Below are 25,198 nucleotides of genomic sequence, written 5' to 3'. Positions count from 1 at the left end.
ATGAGGCTTGAAATAATTTCTTAATTTTACATAAACCGTAAAATATCTTGTAAAATATTCATTTTTCGATCATCTTACCTTAATACTTTTATGTACAAAATAATGAGAGGAATCAATTGGGGTAAAGAAAACACATAGTTGTTTTTAAGAAAAAATATGGAATTGTTAATTGCAAATTACATATTTTTTCTTCAAAACAACTATGTGTTTTCTTTACACCAATTGATTCCTCTCATTATTTTGTACGTAAAAGTATTAAGGTAAGATAATCGAAAAATGAATATTTTACAAGATATTTTACGGTTTATGTAAAATTAAGAAATTATTTCAAGCCTCATAACTCAAAAAGTACTTAACGAAAAGGTACTTAATTATAGTGTTTTGGAAAGCTCTTCGAAATAAGCTACAAGAATGTGCAAAAATATATAGGGTATTTCGTTTAAAAAAATTGAAGTGACCTTCACGTGACCTTCAAATGACTCTTCAAGGTCAAACCAATGGTATCATCTTATGGCACCCTCGAAACCATACAACTTTTGTGTGAAACATTTTTCTCTCCCGGGCTTGGTTTTCGAGATATTCGACTGGATGGATTAAAATGGGCCACCCTGTATATATACAGGGTGATTCAAAATAACCCCCTTGTCCCTGAAATGACACATTCTTAAATCAATTCTAAGACGATTTTTCCTTTGGCAAAATTTTGTCCGAAGCTTAGTTTTTGAATTATTAAAGGAAGTAGTTAACGTATGACGGGTCGAATACAAGAGGCAGGCAAGGGTGGCGCGATTCACCGTCAGACGCGGGTGCTTACGCGGGGCGCCTGCTGCGATCAGCTGGTCGCTATACACATACAGACACACATGCGAACACATACATTCTCTCTCTGTCTGTCTGTCTGTCTGTCTGTCTGTCTCTCTCTCATTCGCTCACTCACCTGTGATTTTTTTTTATTTTTTTATGAGAGAGGGGAAAATGCATTTTATGCATACCCACCGGTCGATCCAGTGAGTTATGTGGGACTCGAGTACCAAGTCGAATTACCAACTCGGTACTCCCTACCCACTAAAAACCCCTCTCCTTTCACGAATTTCCTTTGACACACTGTCCCTCTGACTTCCCGAGATCTGTTTTCACATAACGTCAAAAAATAGTTATTATTACCTTGTTCGATGACTTTTGATGTATTGCTGTAATTTCTTGAAGGAGAAATGAATTTTCCGATAGATCGTACGTTCTCAAATTTAACGTAGATATCACGTTGCAAAAGACAAGAAATCCACACTAAATTATTAACTGAAAGTTTTTCTTCTTTCATGAACTGTATTCTTTTATAAACTTTAACGTAATCACATTTATTTACTCACTCGATGAGACGAGAAATTTACTAATGACTCTATCACTAATCACTATTAATCATTGTCGAATAATAACTGTTGGCGATTAAAAATCACTCGATGAAAGAAACACGCGCGGACACGTTACTACACGACGCGACGACGCGACAATGCGACGATAATTATTGGGCGACTGCAAGCAGTTTTTTGTCATGGTAGGTTGCGGTAGGTTAAGGTACTACTGGCGCTATCGAACGCGATCATGTGTTCGATTGAAGAATGCGGTAAACATAATAAACATTTAACAAATTAATATTATTATTATCATGAATGTGTGTGATATCCATACATTGTATGATATCTATTTAAAAATTAATTAGATTAAATAAGTGTTTTTAAAATATTTATTACTTTTACTATTATCATATAAAATATTAATATTAAATATTTATTTAAGATAATAGTAAAAGAAATAAATATTTTAAAAACACTTATTTAATCTAATTAATTTTTAAATAGATATCATACGATGTATGGATATCACACACATTCATGATAATAATAATATTAATTTGTTAAATGTTTATTATGTTTACCGCATTCTTCAATCGAACACATGATCGCGTTCGATAGCGCCAGTAGTACCTTAACCTACCGCAACCTACCATGACAAAAAACTGCTTGCAGTCGCCCAATAATTATCGTCGCATTGTCGCGTCGTCGCGTCGTGTAGTAACGTGTCCGCGCGTGTTTCTTTCATCGAGTGATTTTTAATCGCCAACAGTTATTATTCGACAATGATTAATAGTGATTAGTGATAGAGTCATTAGTAAATTTCTCGTCTCATCGAGTGAGTAAATAAATGTGATTACGTTAAAGTTTATAAAAGAATACAGTTCATGAAAGAAGAAAAACTTTCAGTTAATAATTTAGTGTGGATTTCTTGTCTTTTGCAACGTGATATCTACGTTAAATTTGAGAACGTACGATCTATCGGAAAATTCATTTCTCCTTCAAGAAATTACAGCAATACATCAAAAGTCATCGAACAAGGTAATAATAACTATTTTTTGACGTTATGTGAAAACAGATCTCGGGAAGTCAGAGGGACAGTGTGTCAAAGGAAATTCGTGAAAGGAGAGGGGTTTTTAGTGGGTAGGGAGTACCGAGTTGGTAATTCGACTTGGTACTCGAGTCCCACATAACTCACTGGATCGACCGGTGGGTATGCATAAAATGCATTTTCCCCTCTCTCATAAAAAAATAAAAAAAAATCACAGGTGAGTGAGCGAATGAGAGAGAGACAGACAGACAGACAGACAGACAGACAGAGAGAGAATGTATGTGTTCGCATGTGTGTCTGTATGTGTATAGCGACCAGCTGATCGCAGCAGGCGCCCCGCGTAAGCACCCGCGTCTGACGGTGAATCGCGCCACCCTTGCCTGCCTCTTGTATTCGACCCGTCATACGTTAACTACTTCCTTTAATAATTCAAAAACTAAGCTTCGGACAAAATTTTGCCTAAGGAAAAATCGTCTTAGAATTGATTCAAGAATGTCATTTCAGGGACAAGGGAGTTATTTTGAATCACCCTGTATATATATATATATATCTGTTATAGATTACGCTGGGTTTCACGAATTTTAACAAAAACGAAGGCGAATGTGCTCGTAGGAACTTTTACTTTTTCTCTCTGGTGTTGCTCTAGAAGAACGCGTGTGGCGCTGTCAGCGCATACATGTAGCGCCGTGTGCAAGAACGCGGGCCCATGTAGCCAACAATATTCGAGCGCGGGCTCGGCTGGTCAACTTAAATAATTACTTAACATAATATCCCCCCACATTAAAGGATCGCCTTTAATATAACATAAAAGCTTTGAACCAACAACTTAGTATAAATTACATTAAGTATATAGACAAACTTGCTAATCATTTGAACAAGAACTTAATTCTAAGAAGAATTATAACGCAAATGATTGCCTTTGGCTAATAGCTTTGGTTGCGACTTTGTAAGAGATGTCTAAATTAAATATTTTAAATGCATAAACTCAAACATATACGAGACTTTAAAACAAAACAAATTAATGCACTTTGAGTGATGTTGAAAATATATAAATACTGGTTACATTTAAATTGTATACAGCCTTGTCTTTTCACACAGTTTTTTCGCTTACAGTTTTCTCTTGCACGGGTAACGGACATAATTTTGTGAAGGTGCGACGAATGACGCCTGAAGAAGTGCGTATTGACGCAACTCTCGCTATGCCATCAGTGCCGGCATATGTGCTTTCAATTCTTCCTAATTTCCATTTAGACGGTGGAAGATTGTCTTCCTTGATTAAGACGAGTGCATCTTGTGACAGGGTGGGAAATGAAGATCGCCACTTGGTTCGCTGCTGAAGCTCCGATATGTATTCCATGTTCCATCGCTTCCACAAGTTCTGTTGAATTTGCTGCAATCTTTGTCAAATAGATAAGCGAGATTCCCTTATATGTTGTAAACTCGGATCAATAACGGAGTCGAATCGCCGACCAATGAGAAAATGAGCGGGTGTTAAAGGAGAAAAATCATTTGGATCAGAGGAAAGAGGAGTTAATGGACGAGAGTTTAAGATAGCTTCAATTTGAACGAGTAGAGTGTAAAATTCCTCGAATGTTAATAGTGCGTTAGCAGCGACTCTCTTTAAATGATGTTTAACGGATTTTACTCCTGCTTCCCATAAGCCACCGAAATGAGGCGAATAGGCTGGAATAAAATTCCAAGAAATGTTCTGTTCTGCCATCGCCTCATTTATGACGTTTGCTTCTTTGTTCAAAAATTTACTTAACTCTTTGAGAGCATTGTTTCCACCAACAAAATTTTTATCATTGTCGGAATAAATTTGTGCCGGTTTTCCTCTGCGCGATACGAAACGTCTCAACGTTGCTAAAAATGCTTCCGCTGTTAAATCTGAAACGAGCTCAAGGTGCATGGCTTTAGTAGCAAAACAAATGAATAAGCAAATGTAGCATTTTGATATCTTACAACCTCTTCCTTTGCGATCCTTTATTTGAAAAGGTCCCGCATAGTCGACGCCTGTGGTTTCAAAAGGAAACGTAGCTGTGACTCTCGTGGAAGGGAGATGACCCATGATATTCTGCATTGGTTTAGGATTAGCGCGAAAACAATATGTACAAGCTTTGACGATTTTACGAGCTAAATTTCTGCCTCTTAGAGACCAAAATCTTTCTCGAATGGACGCTAAAAGTGATTGGGGACCTACATGTAATAATGTCTTATGCTGTTCAGAAAATAAATGCTCCGTGAATATGTGATTTCCAGGTAAGAGAACCGGATGCCTCTTATCATTTTTGAATTCTGAATTTCCCAATCGCCCTCCCACTCTTATGATGCCGTTTTCGTCAAGGAATGGGTTTAATGAAGCTATTGGCATTTTCGTCAGGCTGATACCCTGCTGCAGCATTGCTATTTCCCTGCCAAATTTTGAGCTCTGCACGTGTTTTATCAGAAACATCATCGCTGTTTTACGATGTTGGATAATTGATGATTCCGCTTCTTCGTTTCTTGATCTCAGCTTATTTATGAATTGCACACAATATGCAAGTACTCTCACTACTTTGGAAAGACTGGAGTGACGCAAAAGAAGCCCATCTAGGAAGCTATTCTGTAAATTTGCAGCTGCTAAAACAAGTTTCACTGGCGGAGTGTTTATTTCACATAATAATCGATCAGGCCAATGTCTAGAATCGCCTTTGAAAAAGGCAGATCCGTGTCACCAAAGTACAGACGAGCTCAATTCTTAAGGATGTACTCCGCGGAAGAGTAAATCAGCAGGATTCTGATCCGTGGGTACATGACGCCATACTCTGCCATTACTCAATTCTTGTATGCGCGCCACACGATTAGATTCAAAGACTGGAAGGCCGCTCGGCTAAGCGTGTAACCAACCCAGGACTATAGTAGAGTCACTCCAATAAGTGACAGAATCAATATTAGTATCCAAAGCGTCTTCAACCGTTGAAATCAATTTAGCTAGCATCAACGCAGCACAGAGTTCCAGGCGAGGAATCGTTTGAGTCTTCAAGGGCGCGACTTTAGTCTTGGCGCATAATAAGTTACTGTGAATTTTTGTTTCTTTGTCCACGGTACTGATGTAGACACAAGCTCCGTAGGCGTTTTTAGACGCGTCAGCGAATCCATGTATTTGCACTTCCACTTTATTAGATGCTACGGCTTGCCTTGGAATCGTGAAATTGTTGAGCAATTTAAGTTGATTGTAGTACTGCGTCCATTTACAATGCAGACTTGACGGTAGGCTTTCATCCCAAGTTAATTTCTCTAACCATAGATTCTGAATTAGGATTTTTGCTATTATAGTACAGGGTGCCAAAAACCCTAAAGGATCAAAGATCATTGATGCTATAGAAAGTATGCTGCGCTTTGTAACTCGCTTGTTGCTTGGCAGATCCACGCTATACGTTAGCATGTCATCCTTGACTCGTCAAATTAAGCCTAGCGTTCGCTTGTTGCTATCTTTATTCAACTGTATTTCGCATTGCTCACTGCTTATGCCCATGAATTTTTCTCGAAATTCGCTGCTGTTTGAATTCCATTTGCGCAGCTCAAAACATCCCTTAGACAAAACGCTGCTTATCCTCTCGGCGGCTGAAGTTATTTCATGTATTGTTTCTCCTCCGGACAGGAGATCATCGACATAGAAGTCTTTTTTAATAATCTTAGCAATATGAGGATTGTCTCTCTCACACTCGATTGCCAGTTGCTCCAAACATCTAATTGCAAGGAAGGATGCTGCTGTTGTGCCATAAGTTATAGTGTGCAGCTCGAATGTTTTAATCTGCTGCTCCGGCCGTTCTCGCCATAATATTCGTTGTAGTGCTCTTTGTTCAGGAGACACTAAAACCTGCCGGTACATTTTTGCTATGTCTGCCGATATCACGTATGTGTGCTTTCGGAATCGTAGAAGAATCGAAAATAGATCACTTTGTATGACCGGACCAGTCATTTGTAAATCATTAAATGATAAGCCACTCGATGTTGAAGCTGAGGCGTCAAATACCACTCTGAGCTTAGTGGTCTCGCTGTCTGAGCGAATTACGCAATGATGAGGCATGTAGTATGAATATGGTTGTTCTTTATTGTCCGATATTCCTTGCATATGACCCAATTCCTCATATTCTTTTAGAAAGGCTGAATACTCCCTGTGCAGATTCTTGTTCTGCTGCAACTTTTTTTCCAGGGTCAAAAACCGTCTCTCAGCCTGTTTCCTTGAATCTCCTTGAAAAACCTTGAAAACAGAAGGTTTTTGTTTTAATGGTAATTTGACGATGAATCTACCGTTCTCATCGCGCTTTGTGTTTGCTACAAAATGTGCCTCGCACGCCTCTTCTTCCGCTGATAAGCTTCTTTTCTTCGAAATTTCTTCGATTTCCCAGAATTTGATTAATTGCTTTTCCAAACTGGCAGTGCTTGATAAATAACACTTCACGTGTTGTGGCGCTGGAGCGGCCATTGGTCCTCCCACGACCCAGCCGAGTTTGGTCTTCTGCATAACTAATTTGTTGTCAAGCTTCCTTTGGCCTACACACAACAGATCCCAAAACCATTCTGCGCCAATAAGCATGTCAATTCGTGCTGGAATATTAAATGATGGATCTGCTAGCTTGATATGCGAAGGAATCCCCATGAATTTTAAACTAAACGCTGAGCTTGGCATAAGATCTTCTGTGATTTGAGGGACGATTAGACATTGAATTTTAAATCTGTATCCATTTTGCTTCGACGCGATCTCCACCACGTCCATTCACATTCGGACCAAGTTGCCCAAGCACTCCTATTTGCATGTTGACAGAGAATTGCTTCAATTTTAGTTTTTTGTATAGACTTTGAGTTATAAAATTTGATTGTGAGCATGAATCAAGGAAGGCTCGTGCTTTCTTCTTTAATCCATTTTTTCCTGATACATCTATCAGTGCTGTGGACAGAACGACGCTAGTTTCCTTGCGCAAATCACTGGAGCCAGTTGAGCACATTGCTGCTGTGATTGTACCTTGTGCATTGCTTTGATCAGTGGTAGCCTTAGCTCTGTCAAAATGCAGTAGAGTATTATGTTTTGCGCCGCATACCTTGCACGAACCGAAACTGCAATTCTTTGCAAAATGTCCGGGTCTGAGACAATTTATACAGAGATTGAGCGCCTTTAATTTCTTACCTCTGTTTTGGATGTCTAACTTTAAAAATGCTTCACATGCCTGAATATGGTGCCCTTCCTTGCACAATGCGCAAGTTATCTTTTCTGCGTGGAAAGCCTTGATCTTCTCTGGATAGCTGCGTTTGGCTTTACTTTTGTTTGCTTCCTTGACATCTCGAACACTTAGCGTTTGCAAGAGCGTTGCCCGAGCTCGCAGACATTTAGTTAAATCGCTTAATTTTGGTTTGTCTGGACCAAGAGCTCTTTTCTTTTCCCACTCTCTAGCAGATGCGGCATCTAACTTAGAAACAATTATATATATTAGCAACGAATCCCAATGCTCGATAGGCTCGTTCAACTTTTTTAATGCGCGTGTATGCTTTGTAACGCTATCTAATAATTCTAACATTTGCTCCGCGGATTCATTTATCAACGCTTTTAATTTGAATATAGAGTCAATGTGATTTTGTATTAACAATTTTGGATTGTCATATCTGTCATGAAGCAAACGCCATGCTTCCTCATAATTGTCTTCGGAGAATTCGTACTCATTTATCGTTTCAAATGCCCCACCTTCTAATGAAGCTTGCAAATAGTGAAATTTTTGTACGCTAATTATATTTGGATTATTGTGAATTAAGGATTTGTACGTGTCTCGAAATTTTAACCACTCAGATAAGTCTCCCTTAAATTTTGGCAGCTCTATCACGGGTAATCTCATACCTACCGGGTTGCTTGTAATGAACTGAGAAGGCACCGCGTGACTCAATGTACTTTGCATTTTAACCTGACTCGGCCCTGCTTGATCCGTTTGAACGGTTGCCTGATGCGCTACTTCGACCTGTTCATTTGTTTGTAATTGCACCGTTCCTCGGCGCAGCAATTTACTAGCCGACGCTAATGCTTGATAATAATTGTTTTCAAAGAATTCCCTAGCCTCTATATTAGCAGCTACATCCTCAGAAAGCTCCTCGATAGCCTCCTGAATTTCTTCAAATTCGCTAAGCGTATCCTTTATTCTAGAAACTCTCTGCTTTAATTGCTCCTGCGCTTCGTCATTTAGAGCTTGAGTCTCGTTAGGATTATCCTGTGCTGTGTGCGCTAAGAAATTTTTAAACGCAGTTATGCGCGACTTTAATGTGCCACGTTTTCTGTTCAAAGCTTGTAATTCGGCCATTTTTATTTAAGACGCGACTCGATTGCAACTTGAGGCAAGAAATAAAATATTTTAACAATTCTAAACTCTCACTTACAGGATAAAATGGAACGAGTGAAAATAGGATCGCTCATAACTCACGCGACCACCGTCCTCGGAAAAACTGCTTCGCCGCTTGCTGTCCCTTTCTGTGGTTTGTGTATCGCCGTCTTTGTTCCACAATCGCAATTTATCCGGTGCTGCTTTTCTTTGTTGAGCTGCCTTGTACTGAAGATGGCGACTTTCCGTTGCGTTTCAACAATGCCTTGATGGCCTCACCTTGACTGCATTCAGCGATTTATTTGCTATCGCCGACACTTTTGCCTCACTTTTAAGGCTATTCTGACTTGTGCTTGTTCGATGCAAACGAGAAGCGGTCGCTCTTTGTCGTTGACCGGCACTGTACTTGCTTTTCTCGATCGCCCGATAATTTCAACGTCAAACGCCTCAGACTGCTTTTCTTGGCACTTGCTTGGCCTTTTCCCGAAGCGCAATCTGGCTCGAAGGACCAATATGTTATAGATTACGCTGGGTTTCACGTATTTTAACAAAAACGAAGGCGAAAGTGCTCGTAGGAACTTTTACTTTTTCTCTCTGGTGTTGCACTAGAATAACGCGTGTGGTGCTGTCAGCGCATACATGTAGCGCCGTGTGCGAGAACGCGGGCCCATGTAGCCAACAATATTCGAGCGCGGGCCCGGCTGGTCAATTTAAATAATTACTTAACAATATCTAAATAAACATTTTTGCACTTGAAATAAAATAAAATGTTTTAATACAAATATTCTTTTAAGCTGGAACAAGATTTTGAAACATTACATCCAGATCGTAATTTAAAACTTTATATTGCTTGGCCACGATTATCAGAATTTGTAACTAATAGAGTAAATTCTAAAGCTAAAAAACGTTTGGATAATGTTGCGACACCTGGTAGGATTTTAATATTTTATTTTATAGTGATATTGTCTAATAATTATATTCAACTTATTTTTCTAGTAATATATTTTATATTTCTACAGAGGGTACCAAAGTTGTAATTCTATCATTAATGCCTCATTTATTCTCTATAATCACAGTAAAAAAAGGTAAACCAAGAGATTGGAGACCTTCTAGAGAAGAATGTGAAGAAGCATTTCTTTTACATGTGAAGGTAAATATGCAATTAAATTGAATACACTTTCCAATTTTTCCTTTTCCACACGTTAGATTCTTTCGAATTAAAATCTATGTTATATTACAATAAAATTTGACTTTTTTAAAATATTATACTAGAAATACGTTTATATTTTGCAGACAATTACTGATCTGGATGCTAGATTAGAAGAGCGAGCGAAAAAATTGAAATCATTTGGTCTGACCTCACAGCCCGTTGCAGTGATAGTTGGTCCCAACTTTGATGAAATTCATCAGTGCTTCGTTGTAATCAACGAGTTAAGATATCAGGTAGAAACACCACTAAAAAGTGTAGACTTCGTGTTTAAATCATGTAATGCTTTAAACCTTCAATATCCTCCCGAAGTAGGACAACTCTTTATGTTTTTGCAAAGAGCTATATATGATTTTGAAACTTTATGGGATAAGCATAAAAATTCTCAACTTACTTCTAATGCTCTTGCTTTGATTGAAGAATACAAAAAATTATAAGTTCTTTTCCAAAAGTATTTCAATTGCAATCATGCCTACGTGTTTTTTATGTAAAGAATCAGAAACATCTGTCAATGGTCTATTTATGCATTTTGATTTGAAACATCATACTCATTTATTTACAGTTTTTAAATGTGGTGAAAATGGATGTTATCGAAAATGGTCATTGCGAAATTCATTACGAAAACATTTACTTGGACCGAATCATAACTTTCCTGCTTGGTCCTCTACTCATGAACATCCTAAATGTAATAATACAGAAATTTTTAATGAATGTGATGATCGGGTTGTTACGAATAGTTCTGGTATATCGTCAACAACAGAAATTACTACTGAAAATTATTTGTCTAAAGTAACTCTTACTGAATTTGAATCTATTATAAAAGATCACAGTAATGTTTTTGTTGCAAAATTATATAATAAACGTTCAATCCCACGAAATCATATCCAATTTATTATTAATGATATTAGTGAACTTTTGATAAGTGGTCATATTGCTATCTTAAAAGAAAAAGTTATTTCACACTTAAATACACTTGGTGATTACAAACAATTAAAGAAATAACATCAATGTTTAATTGTGTAGAAAATCCATTTAATCATCTTAAAAATGAATACCAACGAGTTAAATATTATAAATCTTCTGGTAATTATATAGCTCCTATTAAATATTATATAGGTAATAGAAAGGTGTATAAAAATACTGGATCATTTGTTGCTGAAAAAATTGAAAAAGTTTATAGTTATTTTATACCTTTAAGACAAGTATTACAAAAATTTTTTCAACTGCCTGATGCCTTTACTACTACAATGCATTACATTAATTCACTTAAAAATTTGGATAGTGTGAAAAACTTTATTCAATCTGAACTTTGGTGTCGGAAAAGAAAGAACTTTGATAATGATACTATCGTTCTACCACTTTTCATTTATTATAATGATTGGGAAGTGAACAATCCGTTAGGCTCTCATAATGCTGCTCTTGGAGGAGTATATTGCTACATACCAAGTTTGCCACCTGAATGCATATCTCGTTTGGAGAATATTTTCTTAGTTATTTTGTTTCTATCTCAAGACCGAAAAGAATTTGGAAACAAACGAATATTTGCACCTTTGATTGAGGAATTGAATTTTTTAGAACAAAACGGAATAACAATTACTGTAAATGGTAATACTTATAAAATCTACTTTGTGCTAGGTTTACTATTTGGCGACAATTTAGGACTTCATACAATGTGTGGATTTCTTCAAAGTTTTCGTGCAAACTATGCATGTAGATTTTGCAAATTACATCGCACTTTTTGTGAAACTACCTGTTTTGAAGACGAAACTGTTCTCAGAACACGTACATCTTATATAACTGATTTAGTCTTAGAAAACAGTTCACTTACTGGAATTAAAGAAGAATACGTCTTTAATGAAGTCAATTCATTTCATGTGATTGATAACGCTTATGTTGACCTTATGCATGATGTTTTAGAAGACATTATGCATGATGTATTGCTCATTATGATATGATTCCAATAATAAGTCATTTTATTGATATCGGTGATTTTAATTTGTCAGATCTCAATCACAGTGTGCAAATGTTTCATTATGGTCCTGGTGTGCAAAATAAACCACCTTATATTCATAATGATTTTGCAACAAAAAGCAAACTGAAAATGACAGCTTCAAAAACGTTGATCTTTTGTAGACTTTTCGGTGTTATTATTGGACACCGTATTAAATCATATAATGACCCATTTTGGAAATTATATTTGTTGTTAAAAGAAATTATTAAGCTTTTGCAAAGTATATCAGTGTCAGATGATTTTGCTTCTGCATTTAAAATATTAGTTTTGGAACATCACAACCAATACATGAAATGTACGAACGAATGTTTAAAACCAAAACATTATTATCTTGTTCACTACGCACGTATCATGATGCAATCTGGACCACTAATTTTATTATCTACAATGAGGCTTGAAGGTTTCCATAAAGCTTTAAAGAAAATTGCTAATGTTGTAATGTCAAGAAAGAATATTGCTTTTTCTATCGCTACTCGTCATCAACTTTCGTTTTGTTATAAACTTATTGCTCAGGAAAGTATTATTCCAACTATTGAAGTAGGATTAGGAAATATTAATATTACTAAACACGATCACTTTAATCATTTTGCATCACTCTTACCAAATAATATATATACTTCATGATCCATATTCTTTTATTGTACATTGGATTAATTATAAAGGTACTCAATATCAACACAGAATGGTATCAATTTGTGGAACAGATGAAAGTTCTTGTCCTATTTTTGCAGAAATTCAATATATTATTCTTCATCAAAATAATCTTTTTTTTATTTGTTTCTCTCTTTTAAATATGGGTCTTAATTGTGATATTGGTGGTTTTGGAGTAGAACGAAGTACAAAGTGGATTTTTATTAAATATGAAGACTTATTGGATCCTTTTCCTTTATTCGTTTATACTATGGCAACTGGTGAGCGATATGTTATTTTACATCATCCTATATAATTATATACTTTTTATATCCTACTTTTTATATCCTACTTTTCATATTTTTGTGTGTAATATCATATATTTTATAAAAAGATTTATTTTATGTTAAACTGGATATATAAATTTATTTATTAATATTACATAAATAAAGCACACACAATTACATTCATTATTATAAAGTGATAATAATATTATAACATTATAATATTATTATCATTTTATTATACTTATATAGTTTAATTAGAATTAAGATTTATAATATTAAATATAAATAATTTCACATAGTTTTCTAAGTAATCTTTCTTACAATATGTTGCTAATATTCTATTTAACACAATTATTTTTGCTATACATATAATCAAATGAAATTTTGCATTTTAATATATTAATTTTAGCGTTTACGCTTTTCTTGATTTCTCATTTATTTATTGTATGATTTAAAGTATACTATAAAACAAAGAAAATAAAAAAATAGGAATACTAATAATAATGGCATAAAACCAATGCAAAATCGTATTAGATTCGATATAATTTATATAAGAATTAATAGGCATGTATACGTGTATAAGAAAAGTAAATATAAAATATTTTTGCATATATATGTGTAATTTATAATTTCTCTTATTTATTATTTATTTATTATTTTTTAGCCTCCGCCAATAGAATTAACAATCATTAGCTGCATTCAGCAGAAAAAGCTGTTTTGCAACTGTTGTAAAATTCGTGAATCTGATTGGCGTATGCTCTTAGATCAGTCAAAATTAAAAGCATGCGTCAATTAGATTCACAAATTTTACAACAGTTGCAAAGCTGTTTTTTCTGCTGAGCACAGCCAATAGCTATCGTGTTTATACCATTTTTGATACTATTTTAGCTGTAAGATATACCTAGGGACACGATATCGAATCGAAAGTATCGATACCTTACTTAGCATCGGTATCGAAAGCTTAGTATCATTTGAGTAACAAGTATCGCAATCAAAGTACTGATATGAGTAAGTATCGAATCGTAACACGATTTTTTTACTCATGTCATACTTTTAGCGTTTTCAACTGCTCGGGTTCAATCGCTCCGGAGTAGTTTACTAGACGTTATTGACCAATCACAGCCATTCTTTTGAAGAATGTAACCATAAATTCTTGTGAAGAATGGCTCTGATTGGTAAATGACGTCTAGTAAACTACCCTGGAGCGATTGAACCCGAGCAGTTGAAAACGCTATTTGTTACAACGGAGCTATAAAATTAACACATTAAGGGGATCCTGTACTGAACGGCGAACTCTTACACGAAACAGCGCCCTCATCTAAATTCTCATCCCGTATCTCTTTCTATCACGTTATTTATAAAGAAGATGCACTGCTTTTTTTCACTCTACTTTACCTACACGCACGCATACATACACACGAATCACTCTACAAACTATACTTTTATATTAAACTTCTAATTTAGATTTCGAAGGTTCAACAATGTTTTTTCGTATAATTCGACCCAAGCAAACTTGTTTTTACGTTCATACAAATATATTGCTTTTATATGAAGTACATATTATAATGAGAGGACAGTTCGTCTATAATTCGAGACGCCATATTGAGATAAAAATGGATAAGGAAATCTGTAATTTCATAATTATTTCTCGTTTTGGTAATTATATACATTAGCGATTCCTCACCGATTTCAATGACCTTGAAATATGTTGTCGGGAGCATGATTCTGAACAACTTTTCCTTATACATGTTACCGCCGCTCGGCCTTAGTTTCCGAGATATTTATAAAAATATTTTATGGTTTTGCAATATTGTCACCATTATGAAATAACTTATTTGCACCATGTATTCAGTTTTTGACAAAGTAATAATGTTTACCAAAAAGAATTGTAAAGCGAGATCCTACCGGCGGGGTGGGGGGGGGCGAAGGCCTCCCTTGCACCCCCCGCGCGCTCGTGTGTGTGTGTGTGTGTGTGTAATATACATACATTTCTGATATTTTTTAATTTGTATAGAATTTAATACAATTTAATACAATTAAAAAATATCAGAAATGTATGTATATTACACACACACACACACACACACACGCGCGCGCGGGGGGTGCAAGGGGGGCCTTCGGCCCCCCCTCCCGCAACCACCCCGCCGGTAGGATCTCGCTTTACAACTCTTTTTGGTAAACATTATTACTTTGTCAAAAACTGAATACATGGTGCAAAAAAGTTATTTCATAATGGTGACAATATTGCAAAACCATAAAATATTTTTATAAATATCTCGGAAACTAAGGCTGAGCGGCGGTAACATGTATAAGGAAAAGTTGTTCAGAATCATGCTCCCGACAACATATTTCAAGGTCATTGAAATCGGTGAGGAATCGCTAATGTACATATATAATTACCCTCGTTTTTCATATGAAATCGAAGTTTGCTAGAATTATTGATGTATATATTGCAATCGTGGATAAATATTTTCAATTCTGTCAAATTAGTGCGACGAAAGACTAGTGTTCGAAAACCATAAAAAGTATTCCGGTTCGAAAATTCGCAGAGAAAAATCAGGTTTAGCATAATTCGAGACTTCGAATATAACGGGCGTCAAGAATCTTCTCGAGCTTTCGATCCGTCAGAAAAACGCGACCGTTCCTGTTATCTCGCGTTTTTTCTTCGATCGAGAAACGTTGATAATAAACATTCTCAATAACAAGGCAACCGTCGACAAAATCAGAGAGGCGTATGGGCATGCGCGCCCATACGTCACGATCAGCTGATTGCCAATCAGCTGATAGAAAAAGGTTGCGCGCATGACAATTAAAGAATTGTCTACCTCAGACCTCATCGGCGGCCAATTACGCGCGGCGCCCTGAGGTCACCGCTAAATAATTAAATTTATTGGGCCACGTCGCAACGGGCCCAAGATTCCGCTCGCCTTATAACGGGTACCGCACGCGAGCAAGTGGAAGTCTTGCACTTTTCGTCAAACCGCTTTAGTCAAACCGCTCCGCTTAGTTAAAACCGCTATTCTGTTACACGACCGCTTACTCACTCGGACTTCCGCTAGCTTTTCTGATAAAACGCAAACCAAACCGCTTATAACGACCGCTATTCCGCTTTGACTACGATTAACCGCATACGCATTCGAAAAACCGCTTGCACTATCGCAATCTCGCTACACCGCTCGCGATACCGCTCGCGAAGATCGCGGAACTCTTACTCCGTTACACCGCTGTTCCGCGAATCACTCAATCGCTGCACTGAACACTATTGTTTTTTATTCTTGACATTAATAAACGTCTGTTTTGAGTGTAAACGTGGCGCGCACTTTTTCACTTAAAGACCTTCCGTTCCTATCCTCGCACTGTCGGATTCCGCTCGCGAACAACTAGAAATACAAAAATGATAATTTTGTCGATAATACAGACGAGTACAGGATCCCCTTCAAATTTTTTAAACATATTGATTGGCTGTAGAATAGAGCCCTGGCGAAAATAAATATCGGAGCGTAAATCGAATGTAAAGGAGTAACAGAAGTGTAAACGAAGCTTCTAGGAGGCGTAAAGTGAAACAACGAAACATAAACGAAGTATTAATGCTTTGTTTACGTTTCGTTGTTTCAATTTACGCCTCCTAGAAGCTTCGTTACTCTTTTTTTACATTCGACTTGCGCTCTGATATTTATTTTCGCCAGGGAGAGTTTCTAAACTCAAAAAATTACATATTTGAAGTATTTACAATTTCATATTCGAAGTATTGCCACTGGTTTTTAATGTTTTAAAACATATTTTACAAGACGCTTGATCGTTGTTTATTTTTTTAAAATATTTCCACATACCGCTTTGTGGAAGAGCCATTGTCATATAATATATGGAAACAAAATACGGAATATAGCTTGACGCGCGTGAGACAACGGAACGATAAACGAGAACAACAAAGCGAATGAAGGAAAAGCGCGGGACGAGCACGGTCTTCCGTAGGCGCGTTCAGAAATCCTATCCGCAGGATAGAGTAACATCAAATCGACCAATCAGGACAAAAGGAGCACATTTCTTGATCCCGATTGGTAGGTTAAATATTACTCTACCCCATGGATAGGATTTCTGAACGCAGCCCGTAGGGATGACGGATGAGAAGGCTCAGCCCGGTATGATAATAATACTAGATGCGTTATTCGGCGCGAGAAATGAGCGAAAAGCGATTGCTTGTGAGTTGTGTATATAATATAAAATAAAATAATGCCGTCTATCGAAGTATCGAATCGATTCGATACGTGAACTAAATTACTCATATAAGTAAAGGTATCGAATAAAAAGTATCGATGCCCTAAGTACTAGTATCGAATCAAAAGTAGCGATATGAGTAAAGTATCGATACTTTTTTCGTGTCCCTAGATATACCTCGAATATACAACGTCATTTGTGTAGATTTAGCTAAAATATTAACTATGATACTGATATAGCTAAAATAATAGCTATAGGACTAAAACTTATAGCTCTAACAGCTAAACAACGTGCGCATCACTACTAATTGTTGTTGTGCATATTGCTATAGCTATTTTCTGCAATGTGTACTGCAGCTAAATCTTTAGCTGCCACAGTTACAAATGTTTCAGCTAATAGAAATAGATATCGCAGCTACAACTTTAGGTGTCCATATAATACAAGCGAAGTTTAATTACAGGACTTAGTTTTTAGCTGTAAAAGCGAAATTTTTTTTCCGTGATGTATTATCAATAATAAAACACATAAATACATATAAATTTGTAATGAGTCTGATTATCTTGTTTGAAATATTGCACAATATTAACGTCACTAGTAAAATATCTCAAAAAAGTGGAATACAAATAACCGTACTTTTAGAACATTTGAAACAACTTTTAATTTTTTAAAAAAATTATCACAACACTGGTTTCGAAAATGAGATAGCTAGTAGTTCTGAATTGTGTAAAATTTTAAATATTCCATCAGAATTTAAAACAAAGCGCATTTCCAAGAAAAGAAAAAATTATAATTATGAAAGTAATGATGAAATTGGAGATGATGCAGAACAATTATTTAAAGTAGAATATTTTTTGAAAATAATAGATTGCGCTATTGTATCTTTAGAATCAAGATTTGAACAGTACAAATATTATAATGACATTTTTGGTTTTCTGCACAATGTTAGTGATTTAAAAAAATAAAAATAATGATTTAAAAAAAGTTTGTAATAATATACATCTATTTTTACAAGGTGGCGAAAGTGCTGATATCGATGGTTTCAAACTACTCTATGAGCTAAAGTTTTTTTCTGGAATTATTCCAGAAGGCAGTACACCTTTGAACTGTTTGAAAAAAATTTGCAAGGATCAGAAGATGTATATCCTAATATAAATGTAATATTAAGAATTATGCTAACGACTCCTGTATCTGTTGCTTCTGCGGAATGTAGTTTCTCGAAATTAAAATTAATAAAAAATTATTTGAAGTCAAGTATGAGTCAAGAAAGATTAGAGGGACTCGCCATGTTATCTATAGAACAAGAATTAGCAAAGTAAATTAATTTTAACAATGTAATAGAACAATTGGCAATACAAAAAGTTGTAGGAAATAAGCAATAATTAAAAATAAAATAATTTTTTTATTTTGTGATTCTTTGTTGAGTATATGATATCTATCAAGTAATAAGAAAGAAAGGCTAAAAGACCGTGGCACAAGATGTTAAAGTGTAAAAAATAATAAAGACTCTAAGTAAGAGACATAATATATTAGTAATCAGTTAAAATTAAAATTACATACGTACGTTTCGATCTTTTCAAGATCCTTTTCAATGTTCAAGAAGTCGTTAGAAAATAAACAAAACATTAAAAATTTCAAAATCATAATAACAATAACGGAACACGATTAAAACAAAGACAGGCGCAATGGGACAACAAATAGACATTGTGTACAGTAATAACGGACGCAGCTTTTTTTAAAAACTAATAATTGATGTAACGAATGAAAACGCATAGACAGTTAATGAATTAAACGGCTAATAATGTCTTGCTACTAGCCACATTTTCCAAAAAAGAAACGTACGTATGTAATTTTAATTTTAACTGATTACTAATATATTATGTCTCTTACTTAGAGTCTTTATTATTTTTTACACTTTAACATCTTGTGCCACGGTCTTTTAGCCTTTCTTTCTTATTACTTGATTTGTTATCATCCGGACCGTATATTGCGTTTATTATTGTATTTATATGATATCTGTTTTTATTTTTCATAAAAACAATAGGAAATAAGCAATAATTAAAAATAAAATAATTTTTTTCATTTTATGTGATTCTTTGTTGAGTATATGATATCTGTTTTTATTTTTGAAATAAGCAATAATTAAAAATAATATAATTTTTTTGTTTTCTGTGCTTTTTTGTTGAGTATATGATATCTGTTTTTATTTTTGATAAAAGCAATAGGAAATAAGCAATAATTAAAAATAATATAATTTTTTTGTTTTCTGTGATTCTTTGTCGAGCATATAACTATATGTCTTTAATGTTTGTATAAATTATGTTTAATAAAATTATATGATTTTTCGATAAAAAATTATTTTTTGCAAATATTTTGGGGCCCTACTAATAACTTTTTCCCGAGGCCCCGCAAAACCTCCAGCCGGCCCTGATTCCCCATAGCAATGTGTGATTTCAGTAATAAATCAACGACAATTATCCCTCATTATTATCTTCAATTCACGAAATTGATATTCACATCAGAAAATATGTCTTTCCATTATTAAGAAATATATTCCTTTACTGAAAAATAAATGAATATAACGACTTTTTAAATAGAAATGTGATTACGAACGATTATATTTATAATTCCTAAAATCTTACCTTTTTTAAAAGAAGGTAAAAAAAGGGCGCCAAGTTCATGAACTAATTGTATCCAATTGTTGTATTGTCTACAAAAATAGTGATATAAAAAAATTGCGCCAACTAAGGATAAAAATTTGTACAAGATAAATAGAAATATAAAGAAGAAAGCTTGTACAAGTTAAATAGAAATATTTTAATTGAAAACATTGTTATACAAAATAGTTGTTTTAATTTTCAAAAATAATAATATAAAAAAATTAAAAATTTATTTAAAAATTGAAAACTGAAAATTAATATAAAACAAAAAGATTTTAATTAAAAAAACTTGACACTGCCAATAAAATTGCCACATATTCCAATTAAATATATATTAAAAAATTGGAACATATTCCAATAATTAATCTAACATTTAAATTTAATGACTTAATTTCTTTAATTAATATATATTGATTTATATTTGGAAATTTAGACTTTTAAGCTGAACAATATACTAATAAAATTGGCAGCGCCAAGTTTTTTTAATTAAACCTTTTTTTACTTTTTTGTTTTATATTAATTTTCAGTTTTCAATGTTTAAATAGAAAAGGATAGGGATGTATATGGGAGGAGGTCGGACGTGTCTATACGCCCATTTGGTCAACGAGCGACAGAATCCATCCGTGGCAACGGCATCGACGCATATCCTGTGGAGAGAGCATTCACACACTTTTCAACCCAACGAATAATTGTTAGAAAACAATATTCGCGGACTAGAAAAATATGTGAGGCGCAAGAGGCTGGATCGGGAACCGAACCCGAGTCTTTCGCTTTCCGGGCAACTGCTCTAGACCACTGAGCTATCCAGACCTCACACCTAATGCTGCTTTTTAACACAGTGATATGCGATTCCAGAGCGATGTTGGTATCTCGCTCGATGGATGCAATGCCGATTGCCATGGAGGATTCTTGAAAAGGTCGCTCGCTGACCAAATAAAATCGATTATAGACACATCTGACCTCCTCCCACATACATCCCTATATATTACTTATCTAAAATAATTTTCTATGTTGAAATCCCTGTAAGCAAATCCACACACACACACACAATGTTCTTTATTTTCTGTGCTAAGATTATCGAATAAATTGATTAATTTTTCATTATAAAATTTCTATATATATACATTTGTCAAAAAGTATGACAAGGCGTTATTCGCGCAATAAATTTTTCTCTACAATTGTTTTTTTTAATAACCTGTAATTTCAATAAAAAAAGTAGAGCACTTATTTAAATATTTTTTTATACGTACGTAACAAGCTTAAGCTTTTACTATTTATTATAAAACAGAAATATAAATAAGAAATAAGAAATAAGAAAGAATAATAAATAAGAAATATAGAAATTCTAAAGAACAAATATTTACTGCAGCTATTTTAATTCTCATAATATTTATTAGCTTTCTTTCAGAATTTTATTGCTTAAAAATTTTTTATCATATGTTTAACATTGATAAAATTAAAATATCAACATAAATAACTGTTAGAAATTTTGTTAAAAGAGAGTTGAAAGATCCTTATTGAAAAGTTCCCATAATCAAGAGAAAAGGCGATAATTACAGAACATCTCATATAGAGACTTAGTTTTATGGGTATGTTTATAATTATGTTGGAATAAATAAATAAATATATATACTGGGTGTCATGAGAGTGAGCATGACTTTAAAAGATTAAGGTAGATTGACTCAAAATTAGAAGAAAAGTCTTGTACAGTTATGCAATATTTGCAATAATTAACGAGAAATAAATTAAAGAAAATCGGCCAATGCGCGTGGCTAGAAGTGCGTGGCGGTAAAGGCGGTCTCACTATAACATAATGGCGGCGCGCGGCGAAACGGTTATTGGGGAGGGGAGGAGCGATGAGTGTGTAGGCGCGCGGCGAATACTCTTCCCCTCTCCAATCACTGCTTGTGGTAGTACTAATGTAATTTGCAATTAACAATTCCATATTTTTTCTTAAAAACAACTATGTGTTTTCTTTACACCAATTGATTCCTCTCATTATTTTGTACATAAAAGTATTAAGGTAAGATAATCGAAAAATGAATATTTTACAAGATATTTTACGGTTTATGTAAAATTAAGAAATTATTTCATGCCTCATAACTCGGAAATTACTTAACGAAATGGTACTTAATTATAGTGTTTTGGAAAGCTCTCGAGATAAGCTACAAGAATATGCAACGACGAATAGTAAGTTTGATTTAAGAAATTGAAGGTAACCTTCATGTGACCTTCAAATAACTCTTCAAGGTCAAACCCATGATACCGTCTTATGGCCCCCTCGAAACCAAACAACTTTTGTCTGAAACATTTTTCTCTCCCGGGCTTGGTTTTCGAGTTATTCTCCATTAAAGGTTAAAATGGTCCACCCTGTGTATATATATGTATATACAGGGCGATCCTGAAAAACGATCCGTCTATAAAATGACATATTCCTGACACCATTCTAAGACAATTTTTCCTTTACCAAAATTTGATTTGAAGCGTAGTTTTTGAATTATGAGCAAAAATAGTTAGTAAATCACGCGTCGGGTACAGAAGGCAGGCAGGAGCGGCGCGGCGTGCCGCGAGTGCGGGCGCAGCTGACCGCCCGACGGGTGATTATCACCGCATGAGTCGCTAACTATTTTATCTTATAACATAAAATTATGCTTTAAATAAAATTTTGGTAAAGAAGAAAATGTCTTAGAATTACGTCAGAAATACGTGTTGCTTAAAATAACGTTATTTTAATAATGAAAAGTTGTTCCGGATCGCCGGCCGTCCGACGTTGCAATCAGCTGATTGCTACACGCGATGTGTGTATGGCGGAGTGTGTGCGTAAGAGAGAGAGAGAAAGAGAGAGAAAGAGGGAGAGAGGGAGGGTAGGAGGGACAGACATTCATACACACGCACGCACTTTTTTTCTCGCTCTCTTTCTCTCTTTTACGCAACACTCATACACTCTCTCATTCAGTCTCTCACTCACATTCTCTCGATCACTCACTCACTCACTCACCTGCTTACTCACTTGCTCATTCACCTTGTAGCAGCGTAGCGAATCTTCATGCTATGTATTGTTGTATCTGCTGCACGGTTATGATTGCTAGAGATGCGCGACACATTGAAATTTTTTCGATTATTAGTCTCACACTCGATTGACACAATACAGATTACGCGATAACGAGTTTACTGTTTATTCACTCACTATTGATTTATCGATACCAAAAATTACTTTCAAAGAAACGCGAATGCAAACAGCACATGACTCGACGCGAAGCGACGGACCGCGGAGACTGCGCGACCACAAGAGTTATGTTGCCAGAAACGCGACACGCGACATCTAACAAACGACTTGCGCGTGGCGCGTGATTGACGCGAGATAAGACGAATGATCGGCTAAAACCTTCGCATTGCGAATGCGGTAGAAAACATGAAACGTATAATGACATACTTAAAAAATTAATTATTTATAATAAATAATTAATTTTTTAAGTATTTATAATAAATAATTAATTTTTTAAGTATGTCATTATACGTTTCATGTTTTCTACCGCATTCGCAATGCGAAGGTTTTAGCCGATCGTTCGTCTTATCTCGCGTCAATCACGCGCCACGCGCAAGTCGTTTGTTAGATGTCGCGTGTCGCGTTTCTGGCAACATAACTCTTGTGGTCGCGCAGTCTCCGCGGTCCGTCGCTTCGCGTCGAGTCATGTGCTGTTTGCATTCGCGTTTCTTTGAAAGTAATTTTTGGTATCGATAAATCAATAGTGAGTGAATAAACAGTAAACTCGTTATCGCGTAATCTGTATTGTGTCAATCGAGTGTGAGACTAATAATCGAAAAAATTTCAATGTGTCGCGCATCTCTAGCAATCATAACCGTGCAGCAGATACAACAATACATAGCATGAAGATTCGCTACGCTGCTACAAGGTGAATGAGCAAGTGAGTAAGCAGGTGAGTGAGTGAGTGAGTGATCGAGAGAATGTGAGTGAGAGACTGAATGAGAGAGTGTATGAGTGTTGCGTAAAAGAGAGAAAGAGAGCGAGAAAAAAAGTGCGTGCGTGTGTATGAATGTCTGTCCCTCCTACCCTCCCTCTCTCCCTCTTTCTCTCTCTTTCTCTCTCTCTCTTACGCACACACTCCGCCATACACACATCGCGTGTAGCAATCAGCTGATTGCAACGTCGGACGGCCGGCGATCCGGAACAACTTTTCATTATTAAAATAACGTTATTTTAAGCAACACGTATTTCTGACGTAATTCTAAGACATTTTCTTCTTTACCAAAATTTTATTTAAAGCATAATTTTATGTTATAAGATAAAATAGTTAGCGACTCATGCGGTGATAATCACCCGTCGGGCGGTCAGCTGCGCCCGCGCTCGCGGCACGCCGCGCCGCTCCTGCCTGCCTTCTGTACCCGACGCGTGATTTACTAACTATTTTTGCTCATAATTCAAAAACTACGCTTCAAATCAAATTTTGGTAAAGGAAAAATTGTCTTAGAATGGTGTCAGGAATATGTCATTTTATAGACGGATCGTTTTTCAGGATCGCCCTGTATATATATATATATATATATATATATATATATATTTATTTATTTATTTATTTATTCATTATTTATTTTTGGCGTTTTTGATATAAGTATACAAAGAGAAAAATAAGAACTAATTTCTAACATTTTAATGAAAAAGAGAGTAACATACCTATAGAAGGTCTTATAATCGCACAAGGTAATGAAGAAGAATATTCCGCTATTATAGCCTCAGCTAAATTCTTTGAATATATATATGTGTTGGGAAAATTATTTAAACATCTATACATAATATTTTAAAAATTATATATATGAAAAATTAATAAAGTCTCCGAAAATGATTGTAATGATACTAATATGTGAATGAAAAAGGATGGTATTACATTTCGTTAATTGTATCCGCATACTTGAAATTGACAAATACGTATAACATGTTTGATCTTATTTTATCATACTTACTTAGGTGTAAAGATATTTATAATATGTTCATCTAATGACTCGACCATTTTAATCATTTTCCGCCAATCGGCTATAGGTGGGTAAACCTTTTCTTCTATGAAAACGTTATTGATATGTGCGAATGCTGTACTGACATACACAAGTGCCTTTAATAAATAAATGTAATAAATCATAAAGTCACATGTTTTGTTTTAAATAATGGAAATTTAAGATTAAAATTGATATATTCTCATAAAAAATTGAGATTAAGATAAAGATAAATATAAAATTATATATATACATATTGTGACGTGACACTTGGCGGTCCGTCACAAGGATCGCGAGATCCGACCGAGAATGAATTTGGGCCCTCGTTCTCCCCTAATTAAGGGAGAGCGGCTATTGGAGGCGAGATTATACTCGCCTCCCGTGCGTACAAATTTATTTGTTAGCGTTAAGATTAGGCTTAAGAGCGGGCACGATGGGAAACG

The 25,198-nt window shown here is 35.1% G+C and overlaps 1 protein-coding gene and 1 pseudogene across 1 annotated transcript; one reads left to right on the top strand and one right to left on the bottom strand.

Annotated features, from left to right (window-relative positions):
* Positions 1-25,198, bottom strand: part of LOC145969300 (fatty acyl-CoA reductase 1-like) — a 197,368-nt pseudogene that overhangs the window by 165,817 nt on the left and 6,353 nt on the right.
* On the top strand, positions 9,524-10,385 carry LOC145968908 (uncharacterized; the record flags this gene model as incomplete). The annotated part of the gene is made up of 3 exons (XM_083094797.1): positions 9,524-9,671; positions 9,761-9,891; positions 10,035-10,385. Coding segments are annotated over 3 exons (630 nt in total), but the record flags the coding sequence as incomplete, so codon positions are not given.

Source organism: Camponotus vicinus, unplaced genomic scaffold (genome assembly GCF_025532165.1).
Source record: "Camponotus vicinus isolate PSW18456_S1 unplaced genomic scaffold, iyCamVici1.0 SCAF_3, whole genome shotgun sequence".
NCBI classification, from domain to species: domain Eukaryota; kingdom Metazoa; phylum Arthropoda; class Insecta; order Hymenoptera; family Formicidae; genus Camponotus; species Camponotus vicinus.
This window is presented reverse-complemented; position numbering and strand designations above follow the sequence as displayed.